Raw genomic sequence first — 16,737 nt, forward strand, 5'->3', positions numbered from 1 at the left:
GAAAGCTCTAGATTCTAAGAGTACAATGAGTTCAGGAGGGAAAGGGGGATGGGCTAATGAGAGCCATTATCAACTTGGTGGTATTGACCAAACATGGGACATCAAATATGCCTTCAACAGTACTGAAAAATAGACTTGGGGCTCATTCCAACTGGAAATGTAGCTTCGGGTGCCTGATTCATTCAGAAGAGCTATTTTATAGGCATAAAAAAAAAAAAAAGCTCCCAAAACTCCAGAATTTATTCCACAATTTTAAGACTTCAGGCTGGTAGTTTAGCCAGAGAATCCTGAGATTCCAAATAACAACAGCCAGTGAATTCACCATTAGCCCAGTTGCAGGAAATGTGGCCAAGCAAAGCTGGGAGACCAGCCCCACATGGAGAAATAGCCTGACAAGCCCATTCAGGGAGGTGAGACCCTCCCGGCATGAACCTCAGCAGGCATGTCAAAGTGTCAGAAGACAGGAGGAAACCACTGGGGTGAGACAAGGAGAAGAATCTGTGTATCCTCCCAGAAAGAAGTGGGAAGGCGAAGGCAAGAACATTCTAGAAAGCTATGTGATGTGATTCCTTCCTCATGTCAGAACCATGTCTCAGAATCCTGGAATGCCAATCACTCCTCGATGATACATCATCGAGCTGCTTCCTGCACATCTCCACGGAATCTCTCCCAATCACCTCAGACTCAACATGTCCCAGGGGGAACTCTCATCTGTGCTCATCTCCTGACTCTCCTGTACTCCCTATCTCAGCTCATTGGTGCCACAATTCACCCAGGATCCCAGGCGGCACCCCGAACGCCCCCTCTTGATGCCGGGTCAGCCCCTAGCCTCCACCTCCTTCACAACTCTTACACCTGTCCCATCCTCTGTGTCCCCATTGAAAGCGCCTTAGTTCTGTCAGGTTCTTTTTTCTTTTTAAAATTTCATGCTGGAGAGGACCCAAACACTAGATTAGAATGAGGACGAGGATTAGCTCAGTTCTGCACTGACTAGACCATTTGCTGACTCGCGTGTGAATGTCAACGATCCAGAATGTGCTGATATTGGACCGTTATGTTTTTAGGAACACACTCTGTGGGGCGGGGAGAGAGGGGTGGAGTTTCACTAAGGGAATGGATTTTTCCATATCAACCACTGGGGGAGAAGGAACAGGAAATGAGGAGTAGGCAGGCAGGCCTTTGGCCATGGTGAGGTTCAAAAGTGACCATCTCTCTCTGGGGCCCTATGTGTGTTAGAGGGGGGGCCCTGCATTGGGCAGACATGGCTGAGGGTCCTCTGCTGCAAGGAAGGAAACTGGGCCTTTGAGATGATGGTGGGTGAATTGGGAGACAGCCATGAGGCAGCCTGTGGGACCCCCTGAAGATGGGCTTGGTTTGGGTCAAGGGTTCCGTGTGCGGCCTCAGGTCTAACGTTGCACATTATTCTCTCTTATTCCTGAACTTAGGTTACTCTCATCGTGGGGAGCTGTGAGCAGAGGCTGGGCCCCAAAGCCATACAACGCAGAAGCAGAGGACAGCAGAGGCTTGAGATGAGCTGCTCCTGAGGGTGTAGGGGCAGCCTGCTGACAGCGGCCCAGGGGAAGATTTGAGCAGCAGTATGGCATTAGAGAGACCGTACAGGGGCAAGAGATGACCAGAGCAGATTTGCAGAGCTTCTGAGTTTTCCCTGAGGATTTCTAGACATCTGTCGAATGAGATCTCAGTAAATCTGACTTTCTGCATTCAAATGAGATGAAGGTTCAAGCCAGGAAGACCGGGTGAGGACTCAAGACTGGTCCCACGTGTGTCTCTACATTCTATGCTAAATACAGTTTCTGGGGCATCTCTGCTACTGAAACTTTTATCGCCTGAAACAAAAGCACTTGCCGGCCCGGGCATCTGCATCAGAAAGAGCACAGGATTCCAGTGCTTCTGCCTCAGCCTCCCCCAGAAGGCAGCTCCCTGCCCAGTGTGGGTGAGGGTGACGTCCCCTCTCCCCTGTGTTCCCTGGCTACAAGCTTGAGGACTACAGCTCTTAGAAGGCTGGGGCCACATACTCGGGCTAAGATGAGGGAGTGTGGAGGAGTGGGGCTCCAGAAGGAGAACCGGGCAGCCAGCCCCCTCAATATAGCATGAAGTAGTCAACGCAAAGCTATGCAGCTGGGAGGGGGCCGACAGACCAACGCCAGCAATAATCAACAGGGCCTCCAAAGCTTCCATGGAAAGAATTTCTTCACATGGCCTCAGTCAGTGAACTGCCCTCTTCCTGCCAAAGTCAGGGTGGTCTATGGCCAGAGAAGGTAGAGAAGGTCATTGCCAGGGTAGACATGTAAGATGCATGCTCCTTGTTAGCCCAGCACTGCTGAAATATTTACTGTGGCTATGACAGACATGCACAGCCAGAGCTAGAGAAACAAAGTGGATGAACTCTCTCGGGAACACAGGACTTCGGGGCACCTGAAAACACACTGAGATTTCCCAGCAAGGGCTATGAAGGGGCTGATATGGGGACGGCTTCCGGCCACTGCAGGCTGGGACAGGATGGAAACCAAGATCGGTATACGATGACAGCAAGGGCGAGACAGGCCTGGGACAACAGTTTCCTTTGCCAGTTCTGACCAACGGTTTCACCCCAGCTCCTCGGTGCATAAAGAGTAGTTAGCACAAGATCCATACTACATGGAAATTATAGTTACACAAGACATTCTGCCAGTTTAAGGCAGTGAAAACAATCCACCCAACGGATGAAGACACTGCCATAGAACAAGTGTGTATATGGGGTGGGAGGAAGTGAGGGGGGTCGGAATGTGCACTGCCAGGGAATTCTACTCAAGATTGGAATACGGGGCTCTTGATGGCCAGGACTACCATGCAATCCGAAGCCGCTGGTGCCCTAGCCGTGCTGTACCTTTATGGCCTCTGACATGCATAGGGTGACGTGCACAGGGACCTGAAGTGGGGTCACCAGCAGCCATCTCCTTGGCACCTCATTAAACTAGGGATGTTTTTGCTGACTATAGCATCTTGTACAGTTATATAGTCCTAGTTGCCTTGGATTCTGTAATCAGCATTCCAGAAGTGGGGTATTCTTCTCAAGGCATGATTATTCTGTAATACTTTGGGATTAGTTCTTAGTAACAACAGGTGGTTGATTCTGAGAGGGTCTTGGCAACGTTGATATTGAGGGGCCTTTGAAACCAAAGAATGAGAAACTAATCAGACATTGCAGAGTCCCTAACCAGATGGCGTACTCTCAGACCACAGTGTGAGCTAAACATCGACAGCATTCTTGGAAGGATGTGTTCCCTCCTTCAAATTTCTTTCTTTGCCAGTAGATGTGGTGCCACGGAAAGGTCCGCCCAGACTTAGGTATAACCAGAGATGGCAGGAATCATAATCCAGGGTGACAGGTAAGACCACAGAAACCCTCCCTTGGCCATTTCTTGGGATCCCTAAGATGTTTGCCTCCTTGAGCCCGAGGTCACCTCTGTCAAAAAGTGACTGAGGACAGAGTCATCAGGGCAATTTTCTCTGTAGGCTCTTTTTAGTCACAATCAGATTTCTTCCCCCTTCCATGAACTGCCGGGTGAAGGAATGCCAATCATGGGAAGTGATGCAGGAGGAAATGAAAGAAGTTCAGGTTGCAAATGAAAGACAGAGTGGCAAGGGTTTATAATGTGGCTTCTATGTCGCTTGTTAACGAGTCATAGGTTATGTGAGTCCCCATGCCCCACAGAGATGTGACATTCAGGCTCCTTCCATTCCCCAATTATAGAGAAAAGTCTAGGAAAGATTCTGGTTTGAGAAAGAAGAGGAAAAAAAAAAAAGAAGAAAAAGCACAAAAGGTCGATGTGCACCCTTCCAGGATGTAGGTGTCTATGGGTCAATGTCCCACCGCCCCGCTCCAGCCTGACGCTTACTGCATGATTGCTGATGGCGACCATTGCCTCAGGTCTTCCCTAGCTCTAGGGAGCCCACTATGCTTCCCATGCTGCCACCCATGATTCCCCCAAAGACGCAAGGCCACCTCCTGAGTCCATGCTCTAGCCCCAAAGCACAGAACTAGGGCCCTGATTTGGCCACACCCTAGAGAAGGCTCCAGAATGTCACAGGTCCTCCCCCTGGAGCCCCTGCTGGTTTGGCCCTGATTTGTCCCTGCCCACATGTGCTGGGAACATGAGGTTTACTTTACTACCTTCCCAAACATCACCCAGGGGCCCAAAATCCAGATCCCCTGCCTTTTATTTGCTGGAAACCATCTTTCCCCCACCAAATAAAATAACACAATACTTTTTTTGGCTAAAGTCAAAATTATCCTTAGTGCAAATATCTTTACTAATCCAGAAAAATACATTGCCTATCTCTGCATTGTTAAATCTTTGCCCTTATATTTGCAAATGACATTGGGAAAACACTCATGCCAACCTTCATTCTGGCTCGTGATCATCTTCATAGTTTGGAGGTTGACTTTTTAAGAACCGGGAGAGCAGATGGCATCCGATCCTTCTGACAAGTCCTAGCCTTTTAAAGCAGGTGTAGTTGAGGGCCACAGTGAAAGTGGGAATGGAGTGGTTTTCGTGAGTTTGTAGCTTAAGTGAGGGGAGCAAGGTGAAGGACCAGAAGCACACAACCGCAAGTTCATCCCCATGGCCACAGGGAAGGAGAGCGGAGGGCAGGGCCAAGGAAGGGAGGGGAGAAGAGAGCAAGGCCGGCTCCTGCCAGGATGGGGTCAGGAAGCCAGGGCCCTGCTCCCACCCACTCTGCCACACAGGGAGGGGGGTTCTGCCCAGCCTTGTTACCCTGGAAGGCTGGAGAAATGGCAGTTTCCTGATTCCAAGTAAAAACACAGGCCTTAGAAAGGTTTCTGTAACACCAGACGATGGCCTTCTGATGTGTGTCATGACCTGGAGTCCTAGCCACAAATGGGCTCAATCTTACCAGGGACCTGGTCCCGATGTTAGCACTCTTTGCGGAGCACCTTTCAAGAAAGGTCCAAACAGGGAACCTTGAGGACCAAATGGGAAGGGAAGGAGCCAGGCCAACTGTATAAGGCTAAAAACGGTGAGTCGAGAAACCATCCTTGAAGAAGAGAGGCAGGCAAGCTTGGGGACGTATACTGCTTCAGTGCCCTGCACGGAGTGCCACTCCTTCTTTCTGATGACCTCACACACCAACACGTTGCAACTCCCGGAGAGCCTGTAATCGTGAAACCCACTAAGCTGACCAGGATAAGATTCTTCTAGAGAATGGGGGCAGACAGCACGTCCACTTACCTCCATCCGCATTGGAGAAGCTCTGTGAAAACAAAACCAGGGCAAAGCGTCACTACACACGTGGGGAGACAAGCCCTCATCCACTTAACCCGTCTCTCTCCCCCAGGTCCAGAATTTGACTGTGATGGGTAAACCCCATGCTCTCGTTTCTTCTGGGAAATTTGTTTGGGATCCTGAAATTTAAGGGAAAATGCTATCATTCCCACCTCATACTGAATTTCTCCCAGTAGGGATTTATGTCGATTATCCAGCAAATACCCTTAGCCATGTTGGAGAAGTGACATCAGAAAATCCCATCTTAAAATTAACTTGGTTGGATTGTTTCTTCGGTCTGGGTACCTGGGTGATAAAATGGAAGGAAGGTGCTGAGATGTGCAGAGCCTATGGGCTTTACGGGTTCTCTCTGTGCTACATGGCACCATCTGTTTCCATAATGTTTACACTCCGTGTATTTGAAATTCAGATCCATTTGATATGGTTTTGCCTCTGGCCTTTTTATAAAGGAAAGACTTAAATTAAAGCCACCAGGAGCAGGTCTAATCTGCTTCATAAGAATTGGCTTTAGAATTCTGAAGTCCAAGGGGAGATGACTTTTCAGGAACCAGGCATATAAAGGGCTTGGACAATACGTAGATGGGGTGGATTTACAGGCTCTCTCCTCTGTGCTTCCCCGCAGACAAGGTGGTCCCACACCTGACTACAGGCCACTCTCAGGGTCAGAGACAGCACGGGTCCTCGCACACCCGCACGGCATTTCACAAAGCGTGGGGCTCAACTTCTCATCGGTACCAACGGGCCTCGTCTCCACTGGTGCCAATTCGCGAGCGCTTACTTCCCCGTGGATATAATTTGGAGACATCACATTTGTTTTCTTTACCTTCTGAAAGTCCTTAAAGGATTTTTCTGTCTCCTTTAGTTTCTCTAGGATGATTTGCTCTTTGGCAGATATCTGGGACTCTTCACTTTCTAGCGCTTGTATTTCCTGCTCCAGCCTGAAAAACACACAAACAGAGAACAAGGTCCTTTATTGTCCTGCCATCCCTGGGCCGGAGAGCAGCTCCTTCCTGTGGGGTGACTTCCTGGCAGTGTCCGTCTCACGTTCTAATGTGGAGGTGCCAGACGGTTTCAGCTCACAGAGCACCCTGCGCGTTCAGCTAGGCCACTCTGCAGACAGTGAGCAAAGGAAAACAACCCAGAGCGACCGCCACTAGTTCCTGCCACCGCTTTGCAATATGCTTTGGTGTCTCCCCACGAACTCTGTTAATGTGCCCATTCTTAATCTGGGGGGTAGATATTTTTGCACAGCATAGGGCATAATGGCCAAAGCAAAATAGCTTCCTAGTCTCCCAGTTATCTCAGAATAACTGTTCTTCTATCAGTTCTTCTAAAGGATGAAGAGCTAATCTCACTCAAAGGAAATACGTTGCCATAGGCTGCTGGCCAATACCCTTGCAAGCCTGCTGTCATCGCCCTCAGTGGCTCATCCTCTTCCACCCACAAGAAGGGAAAAGTGGTGGTGGGGGGAACTGATACAACTTGAACTTTCTTCTGGAATTGTCTCAATTGTCATGGCCATCCTAGGTATTTTCTGAAAGGGAAATTTGGGCACTGCCAGGAGACTCTGGGAATATTCCAGAACAGTTACAATCTGGGAGAGCTCTCAGTAGCTTGTTCTCTCAATGAAATGATCGTATTAACTGTGAACTTTTATTGAGCATCAAATCTGTGCCAAGAACCGAGCTAAGAATTCACACGGTGGATTTTATCTAACTTTCCCAATGACCTTTTGAGTAAGGAATCCCCATTTTATGGATGAGACCAGTAAGGCTTGGCAAGGTTAAGGGGCTAGCTGATTGCTGCAGAGCCTTGAAGCAAGGACTCAAGCCAGAAGTCAAACTCTAGCTCCTGCTCCTGACCATGGTGCTGAACTCTTACCACATGGGTTCTATAGTACCTCGCGGAGTTGCTGCCTTGCTAACCACGAGTAAGTTGGCATACTAGGGTGGCACTGTCATGCAGCAATGTCCTTAGGGTTATGAAGGGATGGATGTTCTCCGCCCTAAGGAATTATTTGGCCTGAATGTATTTGTTTGCTCATTCAATTTTGCTTTTGGTTTCTTTCCCCTCTGTCATGCTGGAAGCTTTGCTGCAGAGTCTGGGCCCATTTATATCTGTCCCACCACCCCCTTCCATCTTCTAATCTGCTGGTGGCAACTGGCTAACCAAGACTGTTCAACCAAGACCTAAGATAAAGAGTCCAGAATGAGATCATCAGACGGGTAAGGGACACCAAACTACAGGCATGGGTTTATTTAGGGATGCACTGTGCCCCTCAGAGGTTTCCTTCCTGCGCATCTGAAAAATGACCTCTGGATGGACGAGACTTTGCAGCAATTACTTTGGGTTATGAAGACAAACTCTATGTATAATCATATTCCCTCCAAATGAACATGAATATATTTATCATTTTACTTCCAGTAAAAGTGGAAATCCTTAGAATGACTTAGATGGCCCTACAGTAGCTAGCCTCCCAGTACCTACATGACCTCCGCTCTGGACAACAAGAGCTACTCCTTATTCACCCATTCGTGCCCCATGTTTTCTCCTCCTCCAAGAAACCCATCTCAAAACCCTAACCATTCTTGAAGTCTCAGCCACCCCATGAGGCTTTCACAGACGCACCACCAGGAAATAACACTAGCCTCATTTATTAGCACATTACTTTGGTTTATCAGAGGTCTTATCAAGTCTACTCTATGTTAGAGCAGTGGTTCTCAGCCGAGGTGATCTGTCCCCCAGGGCATATTTGGCAGGTGATCTGTCCCCCAGAGGATATTCGGCAATGTCTGCAGACATTCTGGCTGTCCGTAACTCAAGGACAGCGGGGATGGTGCTTCCAGCATCCAGTGTGTAGGGGTCAGAGATGCCGCGGAACTTCCCACAATGCCCGGGACAGCCCCCACCACAAAGAATTGTCTGACTCCAAATATCAATAGTGCTGAGGTTTGGCAACCCTAAACCCCATATGATAGCACATAGAAGTCATTCATTTCCCCTACCAGATTATAAATTCAACATGGGGATGGAGGGCACAAGGGCTCAACTTATGAATATTGAAAGAATCAAAGAAACTAAACCAAGTTGAAAAAAGACATGGCTCAGCCAAATGAGGCCTTTAGGATTTCTGAGGCCAGGGTGAATTGTTCAGCAAGCCTGGATGAGAAGCTGTGTGCGGGCTGAGATGCAAACAGAATCTACAGGAGAGGGGGCCGAGTGACATAGATATGTAAACAAATAGATACAAAACTCCTTTGCTGTTTATGTGCAGCAAAATCTTCTACCGACCTCTGCATAAATTATTTTGGGAGGATCCAAGGAAAGGGAAATGAATGTGCAACAGAAACAACACACATGGGGCAGACAAATGATCCAGAAACTGAATTGGTTCAACGGGGAGAGGAGCATTGGAGGAGGCTTCCTGGGAAGACTGGATGATAGGACTTGCCAGGCGGTCTCTGAGCAGACTGAATCTCAGAGGACAGAGTTCCTCAGCAGATATGCAGGACGTGGGTAGAGTCTATTAGTCTCACACATATTCCCTCCCTGCCCTCTTCACCTCCGTGGGAAGTGGATATGTCCCTGACCCACTGATATTGGTCTTGGTCACATGATTTGCTTTGGTCTCATGGAGGGTGGGCTGTCCTTCCCTGCCCCTGGACTATGGGCTCCGCCACGTCTCTCGCTCTACCCAATGGGATGTTAGCAGACACAGCACAGCAGAGACTTAGAAGGCGCTTGTGCACTGAGGTCTGTCCGTGCGTGCCTTGGCGGCACCAAGAGAAGAGCTTCTCTGTTCAACGGCTGTCCCTTCAGCCTTGGCCCCGGGAAAAACACATGGGGAGTAGACTGGAGCCCAACCCAGAGTCGGACGCCATGCTCAGTTGGTTCTATACCTGAAATTAGACTTGCTTAGCGGAGCCCAGCCTGGATCAGCAAATACCAGTGTAGTCGCTGAAGCGTGAGCAACAATAAGTGACATTCTAAGCCACCGAGTTTTTATACTACTATTGTGGCAACAGCTGCTACAGTTCAAATATTTATGTATTACATGGGTCTCTATTATATATGTATGTATTACATGATATATACATGTGACTATATATCCGAATAAAACATATCCCAATAATATATATAAATTTGTAATATGTGTGTGTGCATATCCCAGTAATGCCTGAAGCATTATTCAGGACCCTCCCCCATGAGGACTAAGATTGAGAAAATAGGAAAACCTCAGTGGTAGCTGCCTTTGGGTAACGGGATATTGGGTCGTTTTAATTTTGTTCTTCATAATTTTCAATATTTTTCAATTTTTAAAAAAATCATATATTCCTTGGTCTAATCGGAATAGAACCCATAGATGGCTTTTTAAAGAACCCTCCTTTTTAAAAAGTTTTTAAAATTATTATTTATTTATTTATTTAATAATTTTTTATTTTGTTATGTTAGTCACCATACAGTATATCCCTAGTTTTTGATGTAAAGTTCCACGATTCATTACTTGCGTATAACACCCAGTGCACCATGCAATACGTGCCCTCCTTACTACCCATCACCAGCCTATCCCATTCCCCCACCCCCCTTCCCTCTGAAGCCCTCAGTTTGTTTCCCAGAGTCCATAGTCTCTCATGGTTCATTCCCCCTTCTGTTTACCCCCCTTCCTTCTTTCCTTCCTTCTCCTACCGATCTTCCTGCTATTCCTTATGTTCCATAAATGAGGGACTGGAGGAGATTATGCTAAGTGAAATAAAGAACCCTCCTTTGACCTCGTGCTGAGAAGGCAGCATTTCACAGACCGGGGCACAGGAACGGAGCCAGCTTCTCCCATGTCCCCGAAGGGTTAAACGGCACACTCCAGCATGGATTGCCATTCAACTCAACCAACACCTACAGATGTTGTGTGGCCGGACTCAGAGCTAGGCACTACAAGGGATTCTAAAATAAACAAAATCGCGTTAAGAATGGCTGACTGAAAAAAAGCGGGGGGGGGGGGGGGGAAGGCTGACTCTGAGTAGCTCACGTCTCCCCGTGAAGCAGCCCCAAGTGGTTAAGAATTCTCTGTGGACGGATGCCCACTGGCTGGCCGACTGTCTCCACAGCCTGCCCCCGGCCCTATGGGTTTCAGGGCTCTCGGCTATATAGTTCAAGCACTAAAGATTTGGGTCATGATACTGCGTAACTGAGAAGGCGGAGAGAGAGAGGGAGGCAGAAAGAGAGAGAGAAAGCAACAAAACTAAACTTTTGCAGTAACTACAAATGAGTTTCCCTCCAAGGGGATGAATGTGGGAAATCGACAGTTTGTTTAAGTCTGGGCAGGTCAGATCCGAGTAGCAGATTTCTCTACAAATGCCCATGTGGGCTGGGGCCAGGTCCTGAGGGCACTGAACAGCCCAGGCCGCTATCGTTCTGTGGAAAACCTCAGTCTCGGAGCCGGGGAGCGTCCCCAGAAACGGAGTGTCATGGGTTAATAAGAGTCATCTCAGCCAGGCCATAGAGGCCACTGTTTTATAGTTTCATGACTGAAATCTAACGCAGTCTTCCCTGGAGGAGCCAAGTAGATACAGCTGAGCTAAAAATAAAGAATGGGCAGGAAGTGTAATTTATACGTGAGGTTAATCGAGGCGCTTTAGGCTGAGACAGGTGCACATGGCGGCCTCGGACCGGCTTGCTCAGTTTCTTCGGAGCACAAAGCAAACTGTAATGGGCGGTAAGCAGAGGGGACACACTGCAGCTGTGCAGGCTTAATTTACCGGAGATAAAGTTGCAATCATGGCCAGATGGTCTTATAAAATCTACCGAACCCCAACGGACCGTCCTCGCAGGAAAATAAGACCTATGGCTCTGTGCGGTGCATCCATCACTCTCATTTCAAAACCCATTTATGCATTCATCCATCCACCCTTCTGCAAGCACCTTCGTTCTATCAGGCACCGCACTGAGCACCAGGGACAGACAGCTAAGTCAGCCTCAGCGTCTGCTCCCGAGAGCTCTTGGTCAAGTGACCAAAACAGCCAGGTAAACACATAATTACAAGACAACTCAAAAAGCATCTGGACTGTCAGCTCCAGGTTTGTAGGAGTTTAAGCTCCCATTGAGGTCACAGCTGAAAGCAATTTCCAACTACTGTAAGGTGGCGAGAAAAACCTAACTGAGGAGGTGATATGTGAGCTGGGCCTTGAGGATGCATTCAGCAGGTGGAAAAGAGAAGAAAACGTGCCAGGCCGAGGAGAGAGCACAGGCCATGGCCCAGAATATCATATGCCCCTGCTCTCAGGGGCATGTGGCCTTGTATGGCCTTTTCAGGCACAGCAAGCTCTATGCTCCAGTTGACACGGTTCAGCACGATGGCCCCAGAGAGGGCCTCAGCATTTCTGTCCCTCCTCCCCATGGCTCTTCCCCATGGCTCACTCTGTGCTTGCATTTTGCTGTGCCTTGTCTGGCCCAGAAATAAACACCTGCCCTGAAGGGCTCTGCTGAAGACCTACCTTCCCTCCTCTGCAGTGGGAGAAAAACAAGGCTCCAACGAGGAAGAGGCTGCCTGAAAGGGGCCCTGGGCCGCTGATTCTCTAGATACTGTTTCCCACAACGGTCTGCTACACCTTTAACCTTCTTACTTACAGGAGCCAATAAATGTTTCCTTTGTGTGGGCGTCTCTGAGTCGAATCCAAAAGAATACAGACTAATACAAACTGGGTTTCCACTCGTCTTACTGCTTCGAGAGGACTTGGCCTGTAAACTCAGGTGTGCTTTGTTTTTCTTTCTCCATCAGTGGTGGTGATGATCATTATAATACTCATAATGCTGATATTGCTTTTGTTATGTATATATTGCTTGTATGCAACAACCATAGTAATGAGGAGGATTTTTGAGTGCTTACTGCGTGCCAGACACCGTTGCTAAGTCTTTTATAAACATTACAATACTGAAGCTTCACAATAGCCCACGAAGTAGGACTTCTTTAACCCCATTCCACAGATGAAGGAAATGAGGCACAGAAAGGTCACTAACTTGCCCAGGGTCACAAAGATAACGTGGGACCAGGATTCGGACCCCGGTGTCTGGCTGGAGAACTGCTATTCTTTGCCACTTCTTTGGACTACCTCCCTATGACCACTTCCTCTTTCTGCCCTCGTTTCCTGAAGAATGCATAATGCAACATAATGTATTTTTCATGCCCACAGAAGGTCAGGCAAGGAGTGCGAGCTATTTAATCTAATTGCTTTTCAGAAACATGAAGCCCCTGAGCGGTACTCCACTCAACAGTCATCCTACCTCTGTTTGAAATCCTCCCCACACAGGGAGCTCACCACCTCTAAAGGCAGTCCATTTCCTCTTCCGGCAGTGCTGACCTTCAGATCAGACTGCTCCGATTTAGGTGACATTCATGTCCCTGTAGCGTTCACTATCTGAGCACTGTCGTTTGGAAGTGCAGAGGTCAAGCTCAGCAAACACCATGACGTGTAGGGGCTCCATTCTGGGAAATGGGAAAGCCCAGGCAACTGGGACTTGCTACCCAGTAGGGGAGGGGGCACTGAGGATATGAATTGGGGCCCAAGAGTGGGGAGAGGGGTGGTGGGAGGAGTAGACAAGTAAGGTAGGAAGAGGAAGGGGGGTTTCTGTGCGTCCCCATGGAGGAACTCAGCACTGAGTCAGCTGAGGGAAGCCGAACGGTAAAGAAATGTTCACGAGTCTGTTTCTGAAGGAGCTCTGAGCCCACGGAGTGAACCTTTACAATTTTCCTCTCCATTGAGAAACCTGAGCTTGGGTTACACACACAAACTGGGAAAGGCCAAACAGGGCTGCTCTCAGTAAATTCTCCCAGAATCACAGGAGAGGCTGGCAGATGGCCGGGCGGCTGGATTAAGACCTGTTCTCTTCTCTTGCACTGCAGGTTCATAGCTGAGCAGTCAAGTGGGGTGCCTGTCTGGCCAACCTGCCAAAGCAAGAACCTCCGGAAGAATGTTTTGTGGGCAGAGAAGAGCCGCCCACATCTTTGTGTACCCAGCACAAGGAGACATGTAATCAAGACTGTTAGTTGTTCATTGATTTCCATCCTTTCTTGCATAGCAGTGTGATCCCGAAGGCTTGGCTAGGCATACAGCCACGCAGAATAATGACCACATTTCTCAGCCTCTTTTGTAGCCATGTACAGCATATTCTGGCCAAAGGGATGTGAGTGAAAGCCCTGTAGGGCAGATTCTAGAACCTTCTTTAGCCCTTTCTTCTTCGCCTCTTCTTTCATCATTTGGCCTGAGATGCACATGCGTGCAAATGGAGCTCTAACTACCATCTCGAACTCCGAGGACAAGGGTAGGAGAGGGATAAACTGAAAGAAACCTAGGTCCCTGAGGAATTCACAGAGATGGCCACCAGACAGCTCTTGACTGCCTACCTGTGGATTTTTACTGGAGGGAGAAATACACATCTTGTTTAAGCCACTGTTACTGTGGGTTTCTTTACCTGCATCATATTTAATTTTAATAAATAGAAGACATTTAGTGCATATGGTTGAATTTGAATGAATGCTCTTAGAATATGCTGAGGATGTGGGGCCAGAGCTAAGCACAGCCCAGAGCCTCATTAATGACTCAGCAGCAGAAGAAAGAATGAGCAATTGCAAAGTTTGGAATTCATGACTGCCAATCAACTCTTGTAAATGGGGCTTAGCTGAAGCTGTGCTTGACTAACCCCCTACCTCAAATCCCTGCCCCATCCAAAGTCTCACTCTGCTCAGTGATAACCACCTGTGTCTTAGCATCTCTTTGGTGTGCTGTGTCTGTGATGTTTGTGTCAGTGTGACTCTCAGAGACTTTGCCAGCTGAATTAACACGAGAAAGAGGCAAGTCAGTGCCGTCTATATGTGCACACTTGAAACACCTTTCCACCTGAGCTGCTCACCCGGACACGTAAGACTTAACAATATGGCGCTCATCAAGGACAATGAAGTTGCCGTTACATGATGGAAATAGAATCATATGTGGTTCAGAAGTGAGTGTCGTGAGAGGCTAAGGGGGCCAGCCACTGTGAATTGTGCCTCCCCCGGATCCCTGATACTTTCCTTTTGGAAACAACATCCAGCTCCTCCACAATTCCTCTGCAGTTCCTGTGGGTTTGGTGAAACCACTCACTGATGAGAGGGCCCCACATCCCTAGCCACGGAGTAGAAATATAACTAACCTGGGTTGCCTGAACTCTTGGCCAGTCTACATCTTGAGAGGAGTGACCCAGGAACGGAGAAACATCAAGGGTGAGTTACTCCAACAGCAGGATTCTGAAGAGTGCCCTGTTACTTCCGGGGTCCTCAGTTCTGCCTGAGACCTGATCCTCTGACCCCTCCTCCATTCTTAGAATACTTAGCCTGTCTCTCTTTCCCCCCACTACCTTCTCTTTCCCAGTCTCCCTCTCTCTCTCTCTCTCTCTCTGTCAATACCTCAGTCTCTGTTTCTATATTCTCGATAAAGCATTGGGAAGAATAGTGTTTGTTTTCACACAAATGGATGTTACAAAATTCCTTTTCCATATTTCAGGAAGACAGTACATTTGTTTCTATGACACTCCCCAAAATATTTTCATTTGTGACTCAATTTGTAAGGAAACAGCTTCCCTTGACTTAGATGAGCATATCTGGAATCACCCCAGATCGTTTGGCATTTAACTACGAAAAAAAAGGTTAATGGCTCTTAAATAAACAGAGGATTTCCACTTCTCCTTATAACAGAACAGGACCTTCCCTGACTGCAAGGTGTCAGTGGAAACTCAAGCCCATTTCATTTTTTTTTTTTTCCATGTCATCGCTGAGACAGAAATACGGCAGAGAAGATAATGGGCCCGTCAAGAATTCTTCAAGTACAGCTCATATCCTTTCCCTTGTTGAAAAGCTCCTGGTGGATCTCCATCACCTCCTTCCCGGACCCAGACTTCTTAGGCTGGAAGTTCACACCCTCTGTGCTCTGCTCTAACCCCTTCCCAGCCTTACGCCCTCCCCCGAGTTCCAGCCAGAGCAGATAGTACGCTGCCCTGTGAAAAAGCCAGGAAGGACTCCTTACTCTCAACCCCATCTAACACACCTAAGAGTCCAAACCCAAACCAAATCCTGTCTTTTTAGTCATGTTTTCCTTAAGTCACTTCAACCTGATGTGTTCACTCCTCCCCATAGCATTTCTAGCCCTGTGAGGTATTTGGTATACACCGTCTGACAGGAGTGGTAAAGATGTGCTTACCCTACCCAAGCCTACCTGCACCACCCCTTGCCTCAGGATAGGCTTCCTGAGAGACAGGACTCTATGTGATTGTGTTCCGTGTACATCTATGTCGAATGAATGAAAAGCAAGGCAAAGCAAGAACACACTTTTAAAGGATTCCATAGCGAAACTAATTTGGAGTTGGTGCTATTCAATATAGTTTTTTAAAACTTGGCTTGGGTTTGCTACTTCCCCCCTCCAAATACACTAATTTGTATATACATTGAGAAAAAAATAATATTGGATTGACTTATATCTTGATCTAAGTATACAGCTGGGACATATTAAGACTTTTCATTACTGATATTGGTGCAACCAAATTTAATCCCAAATGAATATAAATGCAAATTTCTCTGTCCATAAGTTTTCCTTAGCCCGAAGAGACCAGCCTATCTCTCCTTCTCTTGTGTGTTTATTCCGTCTGGAATCACATTGGCTCATACCGTCAGATTCTGTGCAAGTTGATTTCTGCTACAGGAAATCATTCCCAAGCTTGTGCTGAGCATTGATTTCTTGGGTGTGATTCTTGTTTGAGGCTATTTCATCAGAAATAAAGAGTTTTGATTACATGACAGCAAGATGAATCTCCTTTGAAAGCAACACATTTCTCAGCGGCTTAAACCCTTTCTTACCCAAGAAGTGTCTCTTTATGGAAGAAGAGAAAAACATCTCAGCCAGCCTCTACCTCCCGACTCTGACTCAGAAACTCTCCTGCTCGAGGCCTGTGCCTCCACATGTGCACCTGACCTTGCAGATTCCTCTGGGATGGCACTCCATCAATTATCCCTCCCCTTATAGCTGCAACCTCTCCCCAAATGCCTCCTTTCCTTTAGTCCATAAACAAGAATAAATTCTCTCACATTAAAAATAGGTGAACTCCTTATGACCCTGCATCCTGTTTGAGTTACTGCCGAATCTCTCTCCCAGATTCCCCCAACAGCACTCACCTCTGGCTGCTTCAACATCCTTGTGTCCCAATCACCCTCCAACTTGCTCCCCTCTGCCTTCTGCCCCCGCAACTGTGTTGTATCTGGTCTCGTTCAAGTCCATGACGTCCTAACTGCTGAGTCTCATGGATCCTCTTCAGGGTGAATCTACTGATTTTTCCATTTTTTAAAATACTGTGGACACTCCTCTTCCCCTTCAGAGACCATGACACCAGATTCTTGTTATGGGTTCCTCTTCTC

General features: G+C 47.8%; 1 protein-coding gene across 5 annotated transcripts in view; it reads right to left on the reverse strand.

Moving 5' to 3' along the window:
• PALM2AKAP2 (PALM2 and AKAP2 fusion) overlaps positions 1–16,737 on the reverse strand; it is a 325,838-nt gene that overhangs the window by 200,129 nt on the left and 108,972 nt on the right. For all 5 annotated transcript variants that reach the window (XM_087869487.1, XM_045814778.2, XM_087869488.1 and 2 more), the window contains exons 4-5: positions 6,130–6,244; positions 5,253–5,274 (exon numbers count right to left, since the gene is read on the reverse strand). In XM_087869487.1, the coding sequence (XP_087725613.1) occupies positions 5,253–5,274; positions 6,130–6,244 (137 nt within the window). The remainder of the gene's footprint in view (positions 1–5,252; positions 5,275–6,129; positions 6,245–16,737) is intronic.

The sequence above is a fragment of the Ursus americanus genome, chromosome 18 (assembly GCF_024610735.1).
Source record: "Ursus americanus isolate L20-20 chromosome 18, mUrsAme1.1.p, whole genome shotgun sequence".
NCBI classification, from domain to species: domain Eukaryota; kingdom Metazoa; phylum Chordata; class Mammalia; order Carnivora; family Ursidae; genus Ursus; species Ursus americanus.